Here is a 19,677-nt window from a genome sequence, read left to right on the forward strand (position 1 = left end):
TACAATTACATGGCCCAAAAAAGTAGTTAGTACCGTTACAATTACAATTGCTCTGAAAGTAACTGGTTACTTTACTTTTTCTCAAAAGTAATCACTACGATTACATTTCAGTTACTTTTTTAAAAAAGTGCCTACAAGGTGCTGGCCTTGGCTGCTGCACATCTAAGTAGCCTAAAACAACATTAAAAATAAACACACACATACAGAGGTAGTAGAATAATTTTTTTTATCCATAAGATAGCAATGGTGGTCTCTCCGCTGGTAAGGGAGACAGAGGCCACTACTCAGATTTCTGCACGTCAAACCAAGTGCAACCGCCCCCCCTCAGCCAGCAAGCATAATCTCTCTCACTTAACCACCACCCGGACCCTGCCCTGCCACCAAATAAGGGACACTCACCCAAGCAAGCATTTTTCCCTGAGATGCAAAAAAGTTAAAATATTGCACATGCAGCACAGTAGCCAGAGAGGGTGGTGGAGACCACTTTGTGTACGAAGTGCAAACACAGTATTCACACACACACACATGTGTCATCTTTCACCTCTACAGTTCTTTATCTCCATTCTGCTGCTGCCTCCTTCTCCTCCTTTATCCATGTTCTTGCCCTCCACCAGCTCCTTTTTCCCTCCATTCTTCACCACCACCATCCATTTTTTTAACCAATTGTTTGCTAGATAGGGCTGGAACACATTCCTCAGTAGGGATGACTCCTCCTACTGGTCGTGACAGGCAGGGTCTCGAAGCTTCTTCGTCCCCTCTCTTGGGGGAGGAGTCGTCCCTCTCCCCAGACCAGCCCTGCCTGCAGTCAGTGAAGGTTGGGTGTTTATTCTCTCTTCTCTACTCTCAGAGCTTCTTCCTTTTGTTTTTTGTTTCTCTTTCTTAGCGTCTTTACACATACTAATTCTTTCCTCTCCTTATGTCAGTCTTACTTACTCCCTGCCTGTTTCCCTCCCCTTACCTGCCTTCACCCCGCAGGTCTGGGGCTCAGGAGGTTTGGCTGAAGCCGGCTGGGTTCCCCAGCATTGGAACGGAGGTCGAAGATGGGCGGAGCGCTGCTAGCTGCAGCGTAACAGCAGTAGCAGCAGCTGCTCAGACGGGAGACTCTCCCCTCGCTCCACGTAGCCGCATTTCTGCAACGCTCGCGTTTAGTGGGATCGCGGCTTCTGGCTCCCCCACACACACACCTCCTCCCACCGCTTCTACTGGAAGAAGAAGGCTTGCCTCGTCGCTGGAGAGCGTCTCTCAGCAGGGGGTTGAGTGGCACCCGCTAAGGCAGCTCGCCTTTGAACCGACTTCACGCGCTCTTCCCGCAGCGTCAGGGAGTCAAGGCTGCCATATCATGGCCTCACCTGCTTCCCCCCCCCGCCTTCCCGCCAAGAGCCCTGCCACGTGGGGGAGGTGAGGGACATAGAGGAGTCACGGCAACCAGTCTTCTCTCAGTCCCTGAGCGTAGACAGCGGGGGGATGAATCTCCTAGAAGAAGGTATGGATGTTTTCCCTCCCATTCTCCGTTTCCCAAGTTCATGACTTGGGTTAAAAAGTTTATCACTTCTGAAATCAGTGGTTCTCTCCAACACGCCCTTAAACGTAAGAAACGCAGACACTCGGGGAAGCGCTCCCATAGGGGAAAGTTGAGGCGCTTATCCCCCTCCACTGATTCCAGCAGGGAGGACGGTCATGACAGTTCGCCATCACAACACAGCCATTCCAGGTCCTCTTCCCTTTCCAATCAAGTCTTCAGTTGGGGGGGCTCGCCCCCACCCACTGCTATAACACACGGCAAGCAAGTTAAGGTAGCGCCTGTCGGTGATAAGGATCCCCTCGGTCGCAGCGGGCTGGGGGGTTAATGAGGCGCTCCTCTGCCCAGACCCACCCACACAGGCTCTTCACCCTCGATGGCTCAGGCACAGCAGGCACAGGCACAGTTGCCCATGCAGGCCCCTGTCCCACAGGTGGAGCTGTCAGACTCCAAAGATCTACTCAAGCCAGACAGGGAAGAGGAGGAGCTGTCTGGTGAGGACATAGAGGTGACCCAGACGCAACCTAGGCTTTTCGCTCCAGAGGTTTTTCAGCCACTCCTATTGAAGGCACGCAGAGTGCTGCAGCTGCCAGAGACAGAGGTGGGATGCGAGGCATCCACCCAGTCAGCCTTGGCAGGAGCTAAAAAGGCTTCCCCCTCCATGGACACCAAGCAGGCTACTGTTCCTTTTCCCCAGGCATTTGATGACGTGTGGGATGCTGAATGGTCATCACCATGCAAATCAAGGCTACCTGGCAAGTGGGCAAAGAAGCATTATGTCTTTGCTGAAAGGATCATGGCAAGGCTGCGTTTTCCCACAGTGGACCCGCCTATTGCTGCCCTTGCAAGTTCCACAGTGATCCCAACAGAAGGGGAGGGGGCCCCAAGGACCAATGCGATAAGCGAGTCAAAGGGGCTGTTCGCAGGAGTTTTGAAGCAGATGTGGGCAGCTTCAGAGCAGCAGCCACTTCCTCAGTTTTTTCCAGAGCAATCTTTATGTGGACTGAAGAGTTGGGTGCACGGGACGATGTCCCAAAATTTGTTAAGGTTGGTTTAAAGAAAGTGGCATATGCCTCTGCTTTGTCAGCTGATGCATCCATGGACGCCCTACAATTTGCGGTGCGGTCTATGGCTGCCTCCACCATGGCACGACGTAACATTTGGCTCAGGCAATGGGCAGTAGACACAGGGTCAGACTCGCCTCACTGCCCTACCCTTCTCAGGTTCTAAGCTATTCGGTGAGCCCCTCAAGGCTCACCTGGTGGAAACCAGGGACAAAAAGAACACTCCCTATGGCTAAAAAAGAGGAAGGGCAGGCAGAACCAATTTTTTTGTTCCTCAAGGCATCCTTCTACATTTCGCAGTCAGCCTTCCAATAGGCTTCACTGGGGCAGACAAGACAGAGGGGGTGGGCACACTTCCTCCACTAAATCAGGAGGCACCTCCTTCTCAGGGAGGACTTAGAAGGGTGCCCAAAAGGGCCCCTCCTCCTGACTGGTAGTTCCCAGAGGCCTCTCGCGGGGTGGGAGCAAGGCTTCTAGAGTTTGCCCCCCGCTGGAGAGACATCACCTCAGACAAATGGGTGTTGGACACGGTGTCCATGGGATATGCCATAGAGTTTGTTCAAATTCCACACGACCAGTTTTGACCCACCAAGGTCTTGAAAGCCGGAGAAGCACCTGCGCTACCTGGAAGCTATCTACGTGGGGTTACCGCTGAAAACGGTCCGGAAGTTACAGCTGGTACAGAATGCGGCGGCACACTTGATTAAGCACAGCCGTCGCCGTAACCATGTCACACCAGTGTTAATAGATCTTCACTGGTTACCAGTTGTCTACCGGGCCCAATTCAAGGTGTTGGTGTTGACCTTTAAAACCCTATACTGTTTCGGCCCAGTTTATCTGAAGGAGCGCCTCCAGAATCACCAATTATGCCACCTGACAAGATCAGCCTCACAAGACCTTCTCTCGGTCCCGCCGGTTAAAACAGCTAGACTGGTGCGGACCAGAGAGAGGGCATTTTCGATTGTGGCCCCCACCCTCTGGAATTCCCTTCCTTTTGATCTCCGACATGCTCCCTCCCTGATGGGTTTTCGCCAAGCCTTAAAAACCTGGCTATTCAGGCGGGCCTATGGAATTGGGGAGGATTAATTGTTATGAGGTTTTAACTGGAATTGGTTTTAAATTGATTATGATTATGTTTGCTGGTATATTATGTTGTATATTATGTACTGCTTTTATTATTGTAAGTCGCCTAGAGTGTCCACTAACCTGGACAGATAGGCGACCAACAAATAAAATTTATTATTATTATTATTATTATAGCATCTGTTGAACATTTGGGCGATAGAGACTGTAGTTCCCTCAGAGAGGAAATCAGGGGTCTATTCAATTTTTTTCTTAGTAAACAAAAAAAAATGGCGATACAAGCGCTATTTTGGATCTCAAATAGGTCAACAGGTGGGTGGCCAAGAAACACTTCAAAATGGAAACCCTTCATTCCATCACTGCAGCCCTAAGAAAAGGAGATTGGCTGACCTCTGTGGACCTCTCTGAGGTGTATCTACACATTCCAATTCGCAGACAGCACAGATGCTTTCTCCGGTTCTCATACAACAGACACTTCCAGTACAGGGCTTTGCCCTTTGGCCTTTCCTCAGCACAAAGGGTTTTCACCAAGGTCCTGGTTGCTGCAGTGGCACATCTCAGAACAATGGGTGTATGTGTGCATCCCTATCTGGATGACATCTTGGTGAGAGCACCATCCAGGGTCACACACAGACACCCATCTCACTGTGGCATGGCTCCAGGGGCTGGGCTTCATAGTGAACTTGGAGAAGAGCATGCTGACCCCATCCCAAACTATTCTGCACTTAGGGGTGGTCCTGGACATGCTTTTTTTCCACATGAGGCTCACTGAAGAAAGGGCTTCAAGACTTCAGCTGCTGCTTTGGGAAGTGGTGTCATCACCAGAAATGGACTTGATGAGTCTAGCCCGGCTCTAGGGGTCAATGGTCTCAGCATACGATGTAGTTCAGTGGGCCCAATTTCACTCAAAAATGCTACAACAGATCCTTCTGCCCGACCAGGAGGCAATTCTTCTACGACACAGATGCTCGGTCTCCATTCCTCCGACAGTGAGAACAGAGCACCGGTGGTGGCTGGAGCCTCAGAGGGTTGGTCCAAGGGGTCAGCATGGAAGATCCTCCACGCATAATTATGACCTCAGACGTGAGCTTGTACGGATGGGGGGCTCACCTGGACCACAATGTAGCCCAGGGTACATGGTAAACAATGGAGGCAGAGCTCAATATAAATGTATTGGAGTTACGGGCCATCAGGCTGGGCCTGCAGGCATTTGCACCAGAGATCAAGGACAGTCATCTCCTCATACACACCGACAACTCATCTGTGAAAGCTTATGTCAACAGACAAGGGGGCATGAGATCGAAGGGCTTAATGCTCGAGGTGTAGCGTCTGTTCACATGGGCGGAGCAGCATCTTGCCTCTCTGAAGGCCGAACACCTGGCGGGCACAAACAACTTTGTAGCTGCCTGGCTCAGCAGGACAGCAGTCAGGGAGGCGGAATGGCAGCTGAATCCAGCAGTTTTCCAACAAGTGGTGCACAGGTGGGGAGAACCAGTAGTGGATCTCTTTGCCACACCTGAAAATGCACAGCTAGACAGGTTCTTCACAAGAACACAGTGTCACCAGGCTCAGGGCACAAACGCCCTCGCTCTGCAGTGGCCACAAGGCCTCCTGTACGCCTTTCCTCCATTCGGGCTGATACAATGCACAATCCAGCGGGTTCGGACATTGAAGGCGGAAATTATTCTCATGACACCGTATTGGCCTCAACGTCCCTGGTTTCTGGACCTGCTGAACATGTCAGTCAAGACACCATGCCAGGTTCTAGTACACTGCTCCATCATATCCCTACTGAGGAATGTCCTCCAGCCCTATCTAGAAAAAATGGAAATTTTACTCACCGTGAATTTCTATTTGAAGATAGGGCTGGAGGACATTCCACCCACCTCTCATTTCTCTGCTTCGACCTTCTGGAGTGGGGGCTTCTGCCAGCGCCTTACATTTCCACACGTTGCTTAGTATTGTGTGTCTTCCTTCCTGTGTGACTTTTCCCCCCAGCACTCTGTGTTGGGCTGTCACTTTTCTGCAACTCCTAGTATAGGCTTCCACTTTAGGGATGTCTGAATGGTTGTGGATATGGGGCCTGAGGAGTGCTCCTGGCTCTGTCAGTTCAGTCTGAAGAGAGGGACGACTCCTCCCCCAGGAGAGGAGACGAAGAAGCTTCGAGACCCTACCTGTCACGACCAGCAGGAGGAGTCATCCCTACTGAGGAATGCCCTCCAGCCCTATCTTCAAATAGAAATTCACAGTGAGTAAAATTTCCATTTTTTCTCCACTCCACCCCGTCTCACTCTCCACCTCCTCCCTCGTCACCTCCTACCCACACACAGAGCATGAGGGAACAGCGACACTGCACAGAAGCCCAGTTTGAGGCACATAATTTTAATCCACAAATCAGAGGAGCAGAAGGCTTTCCCTGCTCCCCCCACCCAAGTACTGCCCAAAAGTAGTGCTGGAAACGTTACAATTACTTCACAAAAGTAATAAAATTACTCCTAGTTCTATTACAATCAAAACGTAGAGGAATTACCTACTCATTCCTTGTAACGAATTACTTCCAAGCTCTGAAACATAGGCTATAGTAATTGAAATTTATCTATTTTTTGCAAGAACTCTGGATTGTATCCAGTGGTGTTCTTCCACCGACAGAAGGCTCTTTGATCCAGCAAAAGTTCCCATCAGTAGAACTGGGAGCAAGGGTGTTTCTTTTAGCAGTTTGATCTTCTCCTGCACCACCTCCCAAGCTGTTCTGAAGTGTCCCCCAGCCTTCTTGAGCAGATTTTGGGAGGAACTTGCAGTGGGAAGGTCTGTCACTCTTGCTTTTCTCCCCTATTCCATTAACATAAGCCTCCACTGGATCAAAGAGCCTTCTGTCATCAGACAAACACCATGAATAGAAGAACACCACTAAATATGTGGTGTTCACCCTCTATATTTAGGTGATTTGAAATGAACCCTCTGAAGTCATTTGGCTCAATTGCTAAGGTGTGTTGTATATGGATATTCCAACTTATCAGGTCTAAAGAAGGCTATCAGAGCACTCCACATAGGGACAGCTGGGGCTGTATGCCATGGCAGGAAGTGTAGCATATGGGTCAGCTGCTATTCTGTGTATATCATGGGTAGCCAGTGTGGTACCCTCCAGATGTTGTGGAACTCCAAGTCCATGAATACAGTCAACATTGCTAATGGCCAGGAGTGATAGGAGTTGTAGTCAAACAATATATGAAGGGCATCCAGTTGGCTAGCCCTGGTGTATAGGGAGGCAAACATAATCACTAAAAGCACTTTAAAACATCCTTAAAACAAAGCCTCTTTAAAACACATTTTTTAAAAAAAAGTTTTTAAAACACCTTAAAAAGCAATTCCAACACAGATGCAGACTGGGATAAAGTTTTTACTTAAAAGGCTTGTTGAAAGAGTAAGGTCTTCGGTATGTGCTGAAAAGATAACAGAGATGGTGCCTATCTAATATTTAGGGGGAAGGAATTCCAAAGAGTAGGTGCCACAATACCAAAGGTCCACTCCTATGTTGTGTGGAACGGACCTCCTGATAAGATGGTATCTGCAGGAGGCCATCAGCTGCAGAGCACAGTGATCAGCTGGGTATATAAGGGGTAAGACAATCTTTCAGATATTCTCCTGGACCCAGGCTGTGTATGGCTTTGTGCACCAAAACTAGAACCTTGAACTTGTCCCGGTAGCTAATGGACTGCCAGTGCGATTCTTTCAGCAGCGGGGTGACATTGGCAATACCCTGCCCCAGTGAGCAGTTGCGCCACCACATTTTACATCAGCTGCAGATTCCGGAGCAACCTCAAGGGCAGTCTCAAATAGAGTGCATTACAATAATCCAGCCTGGAGTTTACCAGTGCGTGAACAACAGTGGTCAGGCTATCCTGGTCCAGAAACGGCTGCAGATGTCTTACCAGCAAAGCTGGTAAAAGGCACTCCTAGCCACTGAGGTCACCTGGGCCTCTAGCGAAAAAGATAGATGCAGGAGCACCCCAGACTACAAACCTGCTATTTCCGAGGGAGTACATGCTCTTCCAAAGCAGGCAATTGACCAGTTATCCAAACTGTGGGACTACCAACCCGCAATGGCTCTTGCTGGAGACTCAGATTATTGGCCCTCATCCAGTCCACCACTGAGTCCAGGCACTGGTCCAGAGCTATGAGTATAGCATGTGAGCAATGAATGAGTTATATGTGTATAAATAGGAGAGTGTGTAAAAAAAAGTGGGAAGGGAATACACAGAAACCCCTTAGCCATATATTTGCATGTTTCCTTACTTGTTTTTTAAGTATTCTCTATCACTAGTCTTAAACTACTGAGATCCATTATATCATGTGTCACTTTAATTTCAGTGTATTAATTTGTAAAGCTACACTAACAGTGACAGCATCAAAATTAGCCTTGTATCTTCTATTTCAAAGTAACACTGTTTCATTGTGTTGGTCTGAAACAATGAAGAAAAGAACATTTTGACAAGTGAAATGTAAGCAATGTTGTATATAAGACTTTCATCTTTGAAATCTAGTTCGATTTTTTTTTCTTTTGACACAGCAAGTGCCAAGGAAAATTGTGGAATGATAAGACTCAGAGTAATTCTAATTCAGTTCTTTGCACTGACAGGAAGGCCTTTCAGCTACAAATATTTTCCCCCTGTAACTATTACACTTTTTTGTTTCTCTTTTCCTTCTGCCATATTACTAATTAAGTAATATGGTGGGGAAACACTTCCCTCTTCTCATTTGAACTCCAACAGGATAAACCAAACAGGCAAACACTTGTCTTGACTAATTTTCTGTCATTAATCTTATTAAATCAGAGCTGGATTATAAGGATAGCCTCAAACCACTGCAGCATTCAAGAGTTCTTAGCAGACTGCTGTCTGGATAAAGGTGGAGGGGGCCCTATATGGGCAATGGAAAGATTTATGAGTTCTTTTTAAATATAATTCTACATATAGATCTGCAGCAAAAGTTTTCATTGCTTGAAGGGTTGAGATTAACATGGAAAAGCAATAAATACAGTCACATTCATATGCATTTTACACTCCTTGCCTGAAATTGTCATGATTAGCCTATTTTTCAGAGTAAATGCATTTATTCCGTGTAAGCTGTTTGTGAATGTTTTGAGGAAAGCAGCCTAGAAATATTTTAAAGGGTTATAAAAAGTTTCACAAGGAAAAGCCATTTTTGAGGATATGCAACACTGTGTAAGAGAGTAAAGGTTGAGAGCCATCTATAAACCTAGCTGAGAGTACAATAATAGAGTAGTAGTAGAATCAATAGTAATTAACTATAAAACTGCATCAAGATAGTGCCTACAGTATTAGACCTGAGAGACCCAGGTTTAATTAGCCATGAAGCTTACTGGGCCACTTACTGTTTCTCAGCATAATCAACCTTACAGGATGTTGTGAGGATAAAAGGGGGGTGGATGAATATGTACACTGCTCTGATATTTCAACTGTGTCCCACACAGAGGCTATCCGGAAGGATGATGTGGCCAAGTAGTAGGCAGTCTAGACAACATAAAACCTGTAAGACTCTGCCTGGATGCAGTGCCATCAGTGACAATGAGACACATTGACTAACATTGCCATTTACTAGCTGGTTCATGAAGTCTCTAGAAGTAATAAATTACATCAATTCATTTTGGCTTTGTTCCCAACACTGAACACCTTTATATAATGAAAATCATGTGAGAGAGAACATGGGCAAGCCCTTCCCTCTTCCCCTTGTTTACAGGCCTCCATGAGTTGAAGGCTGAACTTGTTTGGCAGGGAACCTCCTCCATTCATGGAAGCTGTCAACATGATTTAGAATTCTGAGTGGTTGTAAACAAGTGGCAGGTGATGCGCCAGGGCAGCAGGACTTACTAGCACTCCTCCACTCTCTTTCACGTGATTTTCATCATGAGAAGAGACAGAACGACTGACTAGCGCTGAAGTATAATCCTTATCTGATTTAAATCAAAAGCAAAACTTCATTGACTTAACATGCGTGGCTTGCACAGGAATATTCTTTGTGGTTGCTGCTGTCATTTTCCTTTTATAGGAGAATTTCAAAACTAATAGTTGCAATTGGGGAATTACATTGTTACAAGAGCTACATATTCTGCTTTTTAGATTTTGGGGGGCTGTTGCTTTTCTCCTACTACTTTTTTGTGCTTTCTCGTTTAGTAAGTACTAAGTAAGTAGTAATTCAATCCGAATGTCAGATTAATATGAATATCATACCATATTTATTTTCTGTCTAAAATTTGTTCTGAAACCAGTTTTTGTATTGCATTAGGGCATTATCCACATAACCAAAATGCAACAATGAAAAGATTTGGGAAATCTCCCTTTTTTAACATGGAATATTCATGCATTTTGGTCTGCAACCTGGTTACTGTCTTCTAATACGTATATCCTGTGGTTAATAGCAACTGAGCTAAATTGAAGTGTAAGCATGCACTCAAGACTGGGCTTTTATTTTGGTCCTTTGCAGAACAATTAAGCATCTTTGAACATTAACAAGGAAGGAAGGAAGGAAGCATGCCATTAAAGTGGGGGTTATTTTTGAAATCCCTTCATTTTGATGATAGAAAAGCCCCATGCAGAACTTTGTGGTGTACAATAATATTCTGTTATGCATGCACTAAACTCCAGTGAGGTGGTTAATCTGGCTGATAATTGGTGACAAACTCACTAGCCTGAAAAATTACTTCCTATTTAAGCTATGTGTCCTGATACTTGTGATAAGCATTTCTTTTATTTCCAAATGCCTTGTTTACAAATATTTTATTGCATTGCTTTTCCATCGAAGTGATTACTGCACAGTGTATTTTGAACTATAAAATATAGTTTATAGTACCTTGAAAAATGTGTTGAGCTATCTAATAATTACCACCCCTAGCATTCATAATGAAAACTGATTTGAGGGGTAGAAGGAACTGAGTACCACTTCTGAGGTTCCTATGGGTAATTAAGTTCTGCTCAGAGGAGACCTTTGGAAATTAATGGACCTAAGTTAGTCATGTACATTAATTTCAGTGGGTCTTCTCTGAGTATGACTGCTGTTGGAGACAACCTAATGTTTTTGTCGTGATCCCTATTCTGTTGAAATATACTGAAGAAGCAAGTACTACACTATCAAACTGTCTGGAATTGCTTTTGAAACCTAGGCAGTAATTGAAAAGAGCAGTCTTAATTCTTATTTACTTCGCTCACTAGGGCTGCAATCCAATACATGTCTATTCAGAAGTAAGCTCCACTGAGTACAATGGGAATTACTTCCAGGTAAGTGTGTATTGGATTGCAGCCTAAGAAGCAGCCCCATAGGAATTTATGAGACAGATCAAGAGTATAGGTTTTTAACAGGGCTGGCACCAGGCATGACTGGGCCCTTGGGCAATAGCCTGCTCCAGGCCCATGGTGCCTGCTCGCACATCCATCCTACCTCTCGCGTCGCCTCATGTGAATGTTGTGCATGCTGCGTGCGCCTGCCTGCCATCAACAAAGATGGTGGCAGGGGTTTCCCTAGGGCTGATCCCCTGCCACCATCTTGGTTGATGTCATGCTCGACCAAGATGGTGACTGGGGCATCAGCTCCATAGGGAAGCCTCAGCCACCATCTTGGTTGATGGCAGGCAGGCGCACATGGCATTCACAGCAACATGAGATGTTGGTGAGACTTGTGTGGGGGCTTATTGAAGGCTGTGTGGTCTGTATGGGGGGTACCTGGGAGCTCTGTGGCAGAATCGGGAGTCAACATTGCCGTGGATCGCAGAACAGGAGCCCTACCCTCCCACCCTAAGGAGGGCCCCTTCAAGGGCCTCTTTGGCTGTACTGGCCCTCAACCAGGACCTGACCTGGCCTGGCCACCCTCTGGTGCTGGCCCTGATTTTTAATCTTACATATAGTATTTTAGGTACTATCTTCCTGGGCTAGTGTCCTAGCTATGGGTCTGTGTGGCATATTGTAGTATTGATTCTGCTTTAAACTATTAAAACATCCTTTTAATATTAATGCTGACAACAATCCTGATCTTTTCCCTAGATGGATCTCTGTTTTAGACCAGCACGTCCTAACGTTTCCATTAATTTTCTCATTTTTTCCTAAGTAGTTTTTATCCTTTTTGAGTAATCTTCTGTGTTATCTCTGCCTTGGGTCAGGACTCCTGTAGAGATCCTTCTGTTCTGTCAACACTGAACAGAAAAGTAGATGAAAAGTTAATGTTGACTTTCTCTCTCTCTCTTGATACTTTCAGAATATTTAGTTTAATTAAAATAGTGCAGAATATGTTATCATTAATATGCTTCTCTAATAAATTCTTGAATGGAATTTCCATATTTGTTCCTTATAGTGTGACTAGCAACTATCTCTCGGTTATTGAAAACAAAAACTCACTGTATTCTTCTGGCCAGAGTGTAGGGTTGCCAGGTCAGAAGCCTCCCAAACAGATTTCAGGGGTGGGCCCTACTGTTGTCATGGGGGTAGGTCATACTGATGTCACAGGAGTGGGCCATAGTGATGTCACATGGGCGGGTCTTAGTGATGTCATGGGGCGGGTCTTAGTAATGTCATGGGCATGCCCTAGTGATGTCATTAAGCATGATACATTAAGCATCAACCACAGTTGCTTGGAGCATACAATTCAAACAAAATAATTTCTCTGATTGGAAATTTAGATAGAAATCTAAATCTAATGATAGAATCATTCATTCTCACCTGCTTAGGGAGCCTGGGTAGGGAACGTTTAATCTAGCCTACTTGCTTCTCACAAGAAGGGTTTAAGTGCCCTCAGGCCAGCCCACTCACCAGAAGGCCATTGCAGGAAGAAAGGAGCCTAGTATTGTGGAGATGTTAGATGAGAGCACTCAGGAGTAAAGATGGATGCCCCTGAAGGCTGCAATTCTAAACACACTTACTAAGTCCCATAGAACACAATAGGACTTACGTCTGAGTAGATATGGCTTGGATTGTGCTGTTGGTAAAGCTTGACTAGGGATCCTCTGCAAAGATGTCCATATCCAAGTAGGATTGGCAACCCCCTGCCTGGAATGACCCGCTCCTTCCTTTTAACATGGCCACTCCAAACTTCTTTACAGATTTGACTCTTCACTTCAGAAAGAGGTCTGAGAAATTAGTAAGAGTAAGAAGATTCTCTACCCTTTTCTGTCTACTTTGTGGGCTGCTAGAAACTTGCTTTGACAGCCAACACAATTCCAGTGAGTAATAACTGACAGAGAGAAAACATACATGGTTTGATCTACCTTCACAGACAGCAGCTTGGGGACAACAACAATTGCAGCCACACTTGCCAGTATGTGAATTCTCTTTTACCACTATTGGGCAAGAAACAGACTCTTACACAACCAACATGGTGCGTCATCAGTGGGTTGAAGGGGGTTGAGCTGAGCTCATGGAACCACTGTTGTTGCTTCTATGGCTGTAAGGGAGTAAGGTTAAAGGGAAATGAAATGCAAACAGAAAAAGAAAAACAAATGACAATGATGATTTCCTAAATGGAATTACCATACCAACCACAATAAAATTCCTATGAGTAAAGCAGAAAATTCAGCATCCCACAACCAATTAGAATTCCTAACCAAAAGCCAAAACTAAAAAATCCTGGCAGCTAATCAGCCAAGGTCACAGAAATCCCCATGCAGCGCAACCTGACCCAGGGGCTGCAGTTAGTGCAGAATGCTGTGGCACGATTGCTGACAAAAGTGAGACCCTGTCCACACATAATATCTCTGCACTGGTTGCCGATTTGCTACCAGGCCAAGTTGAAGGTGTGCTTTCTATGTTATGGATGCCACATAGTACTTGTTCTGCTCTTGTAAGAAATCAGTCTTTTAGTGTGGCAGCACCTACACTTTGGAACTCCCTGCAGACACCTTCATTGTACTCTTTTAGCACCTGCTAAAAACATTTTTGTTTAGGCAACCTTACCCAGGCATGTAGAAGCTATTGTGTTTTTTAACTGTTTCTAAATCAGTGTTAGTTTTATTATTTTGAATGTTTTAAATACCTGTATTTAACGGTTTTTGCCAATAATTTTGTTTTAATTCTTTCTCTAACCACTTAGAGTTTTTGACAGTGAAGTAGTATATAAATGTTATAAATAAAATACATAAATAAATGTTGGAGTCCCTGGGCTCTTGGGTCTCTTTTCACTTTTAGGAACAAAGGAATCTATCTTATACCAACTCAGGTCATTTGATACCATCTAGCTCAGTTCTGATGACATGGACTAGCATTGGCTCTCCAGGATTCCAGGCAATAGTCTTTTCCAGAAATTGAATTTTGGACCCTTGCATGCAAAGCATATGCCCTACCACTGAGCGACAGCCCTTTCCCTGTTTAAAAAAGTATCTTTTGAAATTGTTATTTTCAATTCACTAATGAATGCACAACATACCTAGGGCAGATCCACACCATTCATTTAAAGCACATTAAACACACATTTGAAGCATATGAATCCCACTACAGAATCATGGGAACTGTAATTTCTTAAGAGTAGTGGGAACAATAACTGTAAAGGGAAACTATACTTCCCAGGGAAGTCATGCACTTTACAAGCAAGTTGGATATACTTTAAATGTATTGTGTGGATATGTTGAATAAACTTTGCTTGCATGTAAATCGTTTTAATTATTTTTTTAAAATGGAAATGAGCTATAAAGTTTAGTGGGTGACCATGGGCTACTCACCATCTCTCAGCCTAATCTACCTCTCAGGATGAAAACAGCAGAGGGGAACCATGACCACCCCAAGGAAGAAGGGCACACTTAAAATGTACAGGAAGTAATAATTTACAACCATAGTGTGAAATCAAATACTTATTGGGACAAAGTATGAAGAGATATTTGTATAAGCATGACTGTCAAAGATGTTTATTATTTACACAACCTGTAAAGATATTTGTAGTGTAATTCTATTATTGTTTACTCAGAAGCAAGTCCCAATGTATTCAATAGGACTTACTCAAATAGGGAAGCATGCACAGAACTGCAGCCTTAAGTGATAAGGAACACTCACCCAACCCAAAATTCAGAATCATGCCACTTTAAGCTATTTTGCAGCTGTTTATACTTTTTATGGTTATTCGATTTAAAATAATTTATTTCTTGTGAGCTGCCTTGGTTTCCAGTCGGTGGTCCTACCTCACAGGGTTATTGGGAAGACTCCATACACAGCAGGGCCCCACTCATATGGCAGGTTAGGTTCCAGACCCCCACCAAAAAGTGAAAAGTGCCGAAAAGTGGAACATAACAGTACACACATTGCTTACCTTAAAATATTTGAGTGTTGGCTGCAGCACTTCTATCCTTGATGGGTCTCCTGGCATGGTGTGTTTAAGAGAGTGTTGTGTGTGTGCTGAGCCTGTGAGAACGTTGTATATTTTGAGTGAGTGTTTCTGAGAAATTATTGTCATTGGTGTTGTTATTTCAAAATCCATTTGAATGGAAATTGGGAGAGGAGCCTGCCGGGCAGTAGCACCCCGCAAACATTCCCGGGAAGAGGTGGAGCGTGAGTGGCTGCACGAGTGAGTGTCTGTGCCAGGCTGGAGGAACTGGGAACAGCAGCAGCGCGGCCAGCTCCCAACGCCTGTCCTGTCCTGTCCTGCTCCTCTGCTGCTGGCAACCCCTCCACCTCCTCCCACCACGTCTCCATTAATAGCTGAGGCAAGCAGGAGCTCAATGGGCTAATTCCCTGCAAGACCAGCAAGGAGGAGGCAATGCCTCCTCCAAGCAGCAGCAATAGCAGCAGCAGCAGCAGCCCGTATAGCCCTCAGCTCCAGGCAGCTGCTCCACTTGCAACCTTCCAGGCATGTAAGTGCCCCACCACCATGTTCCCAGGCTAGAGATGGGGAGGAAGCAACTGCAGGGCTTGCACCCTTAGTGCATTGTCTGGAGTGCCTTTTTCGAGTACAATTGTGCTCTTCCTTTCAGCGTCTCCCCCTGCCCCATGCCTTGTGGCTGTTTGTTTGGCCACTTGCAAACTTCCCATTGCAAAAGTGACCCTTGTTGTCGCCCTCCTCCTCCTCCTTACAGGCCTTGCCCAATCTGATTGATTGATTGATTGATTGATTGATTGATTGATTGATTGATTGATTGATTGCACTTGTATACCACCCCATAGCCGAAGCTTTCTGGGCGGTTTACAGCAATCAAAAACATTAAAACAAATATACAATTTAAAACACAATTTTAAAATTTAAAACAATATAAAAACAATTTAAAACACATGCTGAAATGCCTGGGAGAAGAGGAAAGTCTTGACCTGGTGCCAAAAAGATAACAGTGTTGGCGCCAGGAGCACCTCATCAGGGAGATCATTCCATAATTTGGGGGCCACCACTGAGAAGGCCCTCTCCCTTGTTGCCACCCTCCCAGCTTCCCTTGGAGTAGGCACCCGGAGGAGGGCCTTTGATCTTGAACGTAGTGTACAGGTAGGTTCATATCGGGAGAGGCGTTTCATCAGGTATTGTGGTCCCAAGCCGTGTAAGGCTTTATAGGTTAAAACCAGCACCTTGAATCGAGCTGGGAAACATAAAGGCAGCCAGTGCAAGCGGGCCAGAATCGGTTTTATATGTTTGGACCGTCTGGTCCCTGCTACCAATCTGGCCGCTGCATTTTGCACAAGCTGCAGTTTCCGAACCGTCTTCAAAGGCAGCCCCATGTAGAGTGCATTGCAGTAATCTAATTTAGAGGTTACCAGAGCATGAACAACTGAAGCCAGGTTATCCCTGTCCAGATAGGGACGTAGGTGGGCCACCAACAGAAGTTGGTAGAGGGCACTCCGTGCCACCGAGGCTACCTGAGCCTCAAGTGACAGATATGGTTCTAGGAGAATCCCCAAACTACAAACCTGCCCCTTCAGGGGGAGTGCAACCCCATCTAGAACAGGTTGGACATCCACCATCTGGTCAGAAGAACCACCCACTAGCAGCATCTCAGTCTCGTCTGGATTAAGCCTCAGTTTATTAGCCCTCATCCAGTCCATTGTTGCAGCCAGGCACCAGTTCAGCACATTGACAGCCTTTTTTATATATATACATAATTTTTTTAGTTTAAAAACCACCATATTAGCAGAATGCCGAAAAGCAGGACCCTACTGTACACACACATACACACTGGAGATGTAAAAATACATAGACCTCATATAATAGTTTATTGTCAAAACTAATTGGTCATTGCAGAACATTTTTTTAAAAAAATAACATCAGTATTAGTTTCCTACATAATAAAAGCTGTGATACCTATGTAAGCCCTGCCTAATTGAATTAAAAAATAGGATTGGAGAGTGAGAGAAAGATTTACAACACAAGCACAATCCTTTGCTATGTTCACTTAAAAGTCCCATTAATTTACAGCACAATCCTAACCATGTCTACTCAAAAGTAAGTCCTATTGAATTCAGTGGGGTTTACTCTGGGTATGGGATTAGCATTGCAGCTTTACTCCCAGAAAAGCAAGTATTGTATTAAAGCTTCATATTGGGAAGGTTTTCAAAACACTGCCATCTTCAACAGCCCAGAAAAATTTAAACTTGTTTGACTCCTGCACACAAGAGAAAAAAAGATTTTTGGTACTGCTGAAAGGTATATACTTACTCAATTTATGAGATTTTCAGATAAACTGGAAAAAACCATCAGTTTTCTACCTTTGCAATGCAGTTTAGCTACTGCCTGGAGGCCCAGGAATCCCTTGTCAATCACAACCCTGACTTCACTTATTGGCTACAAACCTGAACGTGTGGGGTTAGAGCAGCCAGCTAAGAGATCATTTCACTGAAGTTGTGGGGAGGGTGGCTGACGTTTTGGTGTATCTCATGACCCAGACCACCTAGAAATTTTTTTTTTTTTAAATGAAAGCTGAGAGTCTGGAGATTAAGCTGACTCACCCAGAGACCTGGAGAGGACCCCAAAATTCCAGAGTTGCTGGGCAAAAACCAGACACCTGGCAACCCTACCAGAGTGGCCACACTTTTGATATTCCTGTTACATTTGAACTACTGTAACCAGTTAGCCCTTTTTACATTTTTTGTGGTAATAGTGATGTGTAAGCCGATAGAGAATCTCTAGAAAACTCAGAGCATGCTTTGAAGCACTTCCAAGGCAATTCTGCATACTCTACAGTTGCTATACAACAGCAAAGGGTCTCCTTACTCACTTCTCCCAGAATTAGCAAAAAACTACTAGGGAACTGAAGTTCTGCTACGATTGATTTCTAATATTTTAGTCATTATGCCATCTAATGGAAAAAATCCATGGTATACTATGTGTGTGTGACAGGATTTCCATATAGATGGTCCTGTTCTCCAGCATACTGGGATGGAATTGGATCATTCCCTGGTCTATATTTGCTTCAGATTATTGGAATGTTTATAGTTTTGCAATGATGATTTATGTGATTATACAGTATAGTAAACATCTGATCACACATTATTTTTAAAATATTCTAGGGAAAAGTAATCCCCCCACAAAAAAAGTACAGATAATAATCATCTGCAGGCAAGCAAAATTTGCTCTTGTTTCCCATGCCAGTGTCCGAGCTATGGGTCTGTGTGGCATATGGTGGAGGGTGGGACTGTTTGATGTTCCAAGAAGTGCTCTGTGAGACCAAATATCCATTGGGCCCTCTGAGTTTAAGCCTGGGAAAGAGAGAGGATTTCAGCCTTATATAAACATATGCACACCATTTGCTCATTCTGTTTGTAATTCACCCCATGAGCATGAGGTCTACTCACCTCCTTTGTTCCATTTCGGTATTTAAGACAAGCTGTAAGTAGCAGTTATTCCATGAGTAGACCATATGCTGGTATACTACATAGTCAGATTTTCCCTCTTGCAAAGCCCAGCATGTGGCTTTTAGGAAGGAGTTTATGAAATCTTATATAATAATGTACAAAACAAAGTAGACTAAACTAAAGAGTAAGGATTGTTTAAAAATAATTGATTTTAGCAAATTACAAAACAGGTTAGTGATTGCTTGTAGCTCTGTCATTGATAGAGCTGAAAAAACAAAGTAATTTTACAAATATATGAAGTACAATCTTTATTAACTACATATCAAATGATAAATGAATGTCTCTGGGTATTATGTTGTCTTTTTTATAACTCTAGTCTACATTACATATCTACCTTCTTTGCACCTAATATCTTAACTACTCACACACAAATTCCACTGCATACCTGTGTTAGTCTGTAGCAGTTAAGACAACATATTCTTGTGGCACCTTAAAGACTAACAGATTTATTGTGGCATAAGCTTTCATGGACTAGAGCTTTCTTAGGTCCTGATCTGGAACAGATACACGCACATAGAGGTACAAAGTCTTGTTGTTTGTTCCCTCACATATATCTGCTAACCAAAGATGTGCAACTAACAAAGTGGGGTCTAGTGTCAAAAACTGATGCTACAACTCAAGCATAGTATCAAAGCTCAGAATAAGTGGACCTTAAAAGTCATTGTGCTTCCATTCTGCTCAAACTTCTGCCTTTGCTCCTGTGGTCTTGAGTGTACGTTATTCTGTAGAGAGAAATAACACCAGCATTGTCTAAGAATCAGCATGCCAAATGTTCCTGTGATCAGACTGGTAAAGGCATTGTGGGGTGATAAAATGTTTGTCATCTTTACAGGTGGGAAGGCAAGAATGAAAATGAAATAGGCCGATGCAAAGAAACTGGCAAGATCCATGTGACAGTTAAACACAAATACTACAGGCCAACTGAAGTGGTAAGCACAGGCATTCTTTCAGCTTTACAGATGAATGTTTGAACCATTCAGTCACCGAAGTGCTGCGTTTGGGCAGCTGCTTGCAAGAAGGTTCTAACTGCAACTTCTCTGTCAGCTTTCAGTCAGATAGCCACATATTCCTTTATATTATCCTGAGCAAACAGGGATGAGACTTAGAAATCAGGATTACTGAATATTTGATGCTCTACTTAATCTAGTTTTGAACTCACCAAAAAGGATGACGTGGACAGTTTTTTCCTTCCAAA

General features: G+C 44.3%; 1 protein-coding gene across 1 annotated transcript in view; it reads left to right on the forward strand.

Moving 5' to 3' along the window:
- GMDS (GDP-mannose 4,6-dehydratase) overlaps nucleotides 1-19,677 on the forward strand; it is a 539,446-nt gene that overhangs the window by 388,509 nt on the left and 131,260 nt on the right. The window contains exon 9 of the mRNA XM_061590696.1: nucleotides 19,315-19,411. Coding sequence (XP_061446680.1) covers nucleotides 19,315-19,411 — 97 coding nt within the window. The remainder of the gene's footprint in view (nucleotides 1-19,314; nucleotides 19,412-19,677) is intronic.

Source organism: Rhineura floridana, chromosome 1, assembly GCF_030035675.1.
Source record: "Rhineura floridana isolate rRhiFlo1 chromosome 1, rRhiFlo1.hap2, whole genome shotgun sequence".
In the NCBI taxonomy this organism is placed as follows: domain Eukaryota; kingdom Metazoa; phylum Chordata; class Lepidosauria; order Squamata; family Rhineuridae; genus Rhineura; species Rhineura floridana.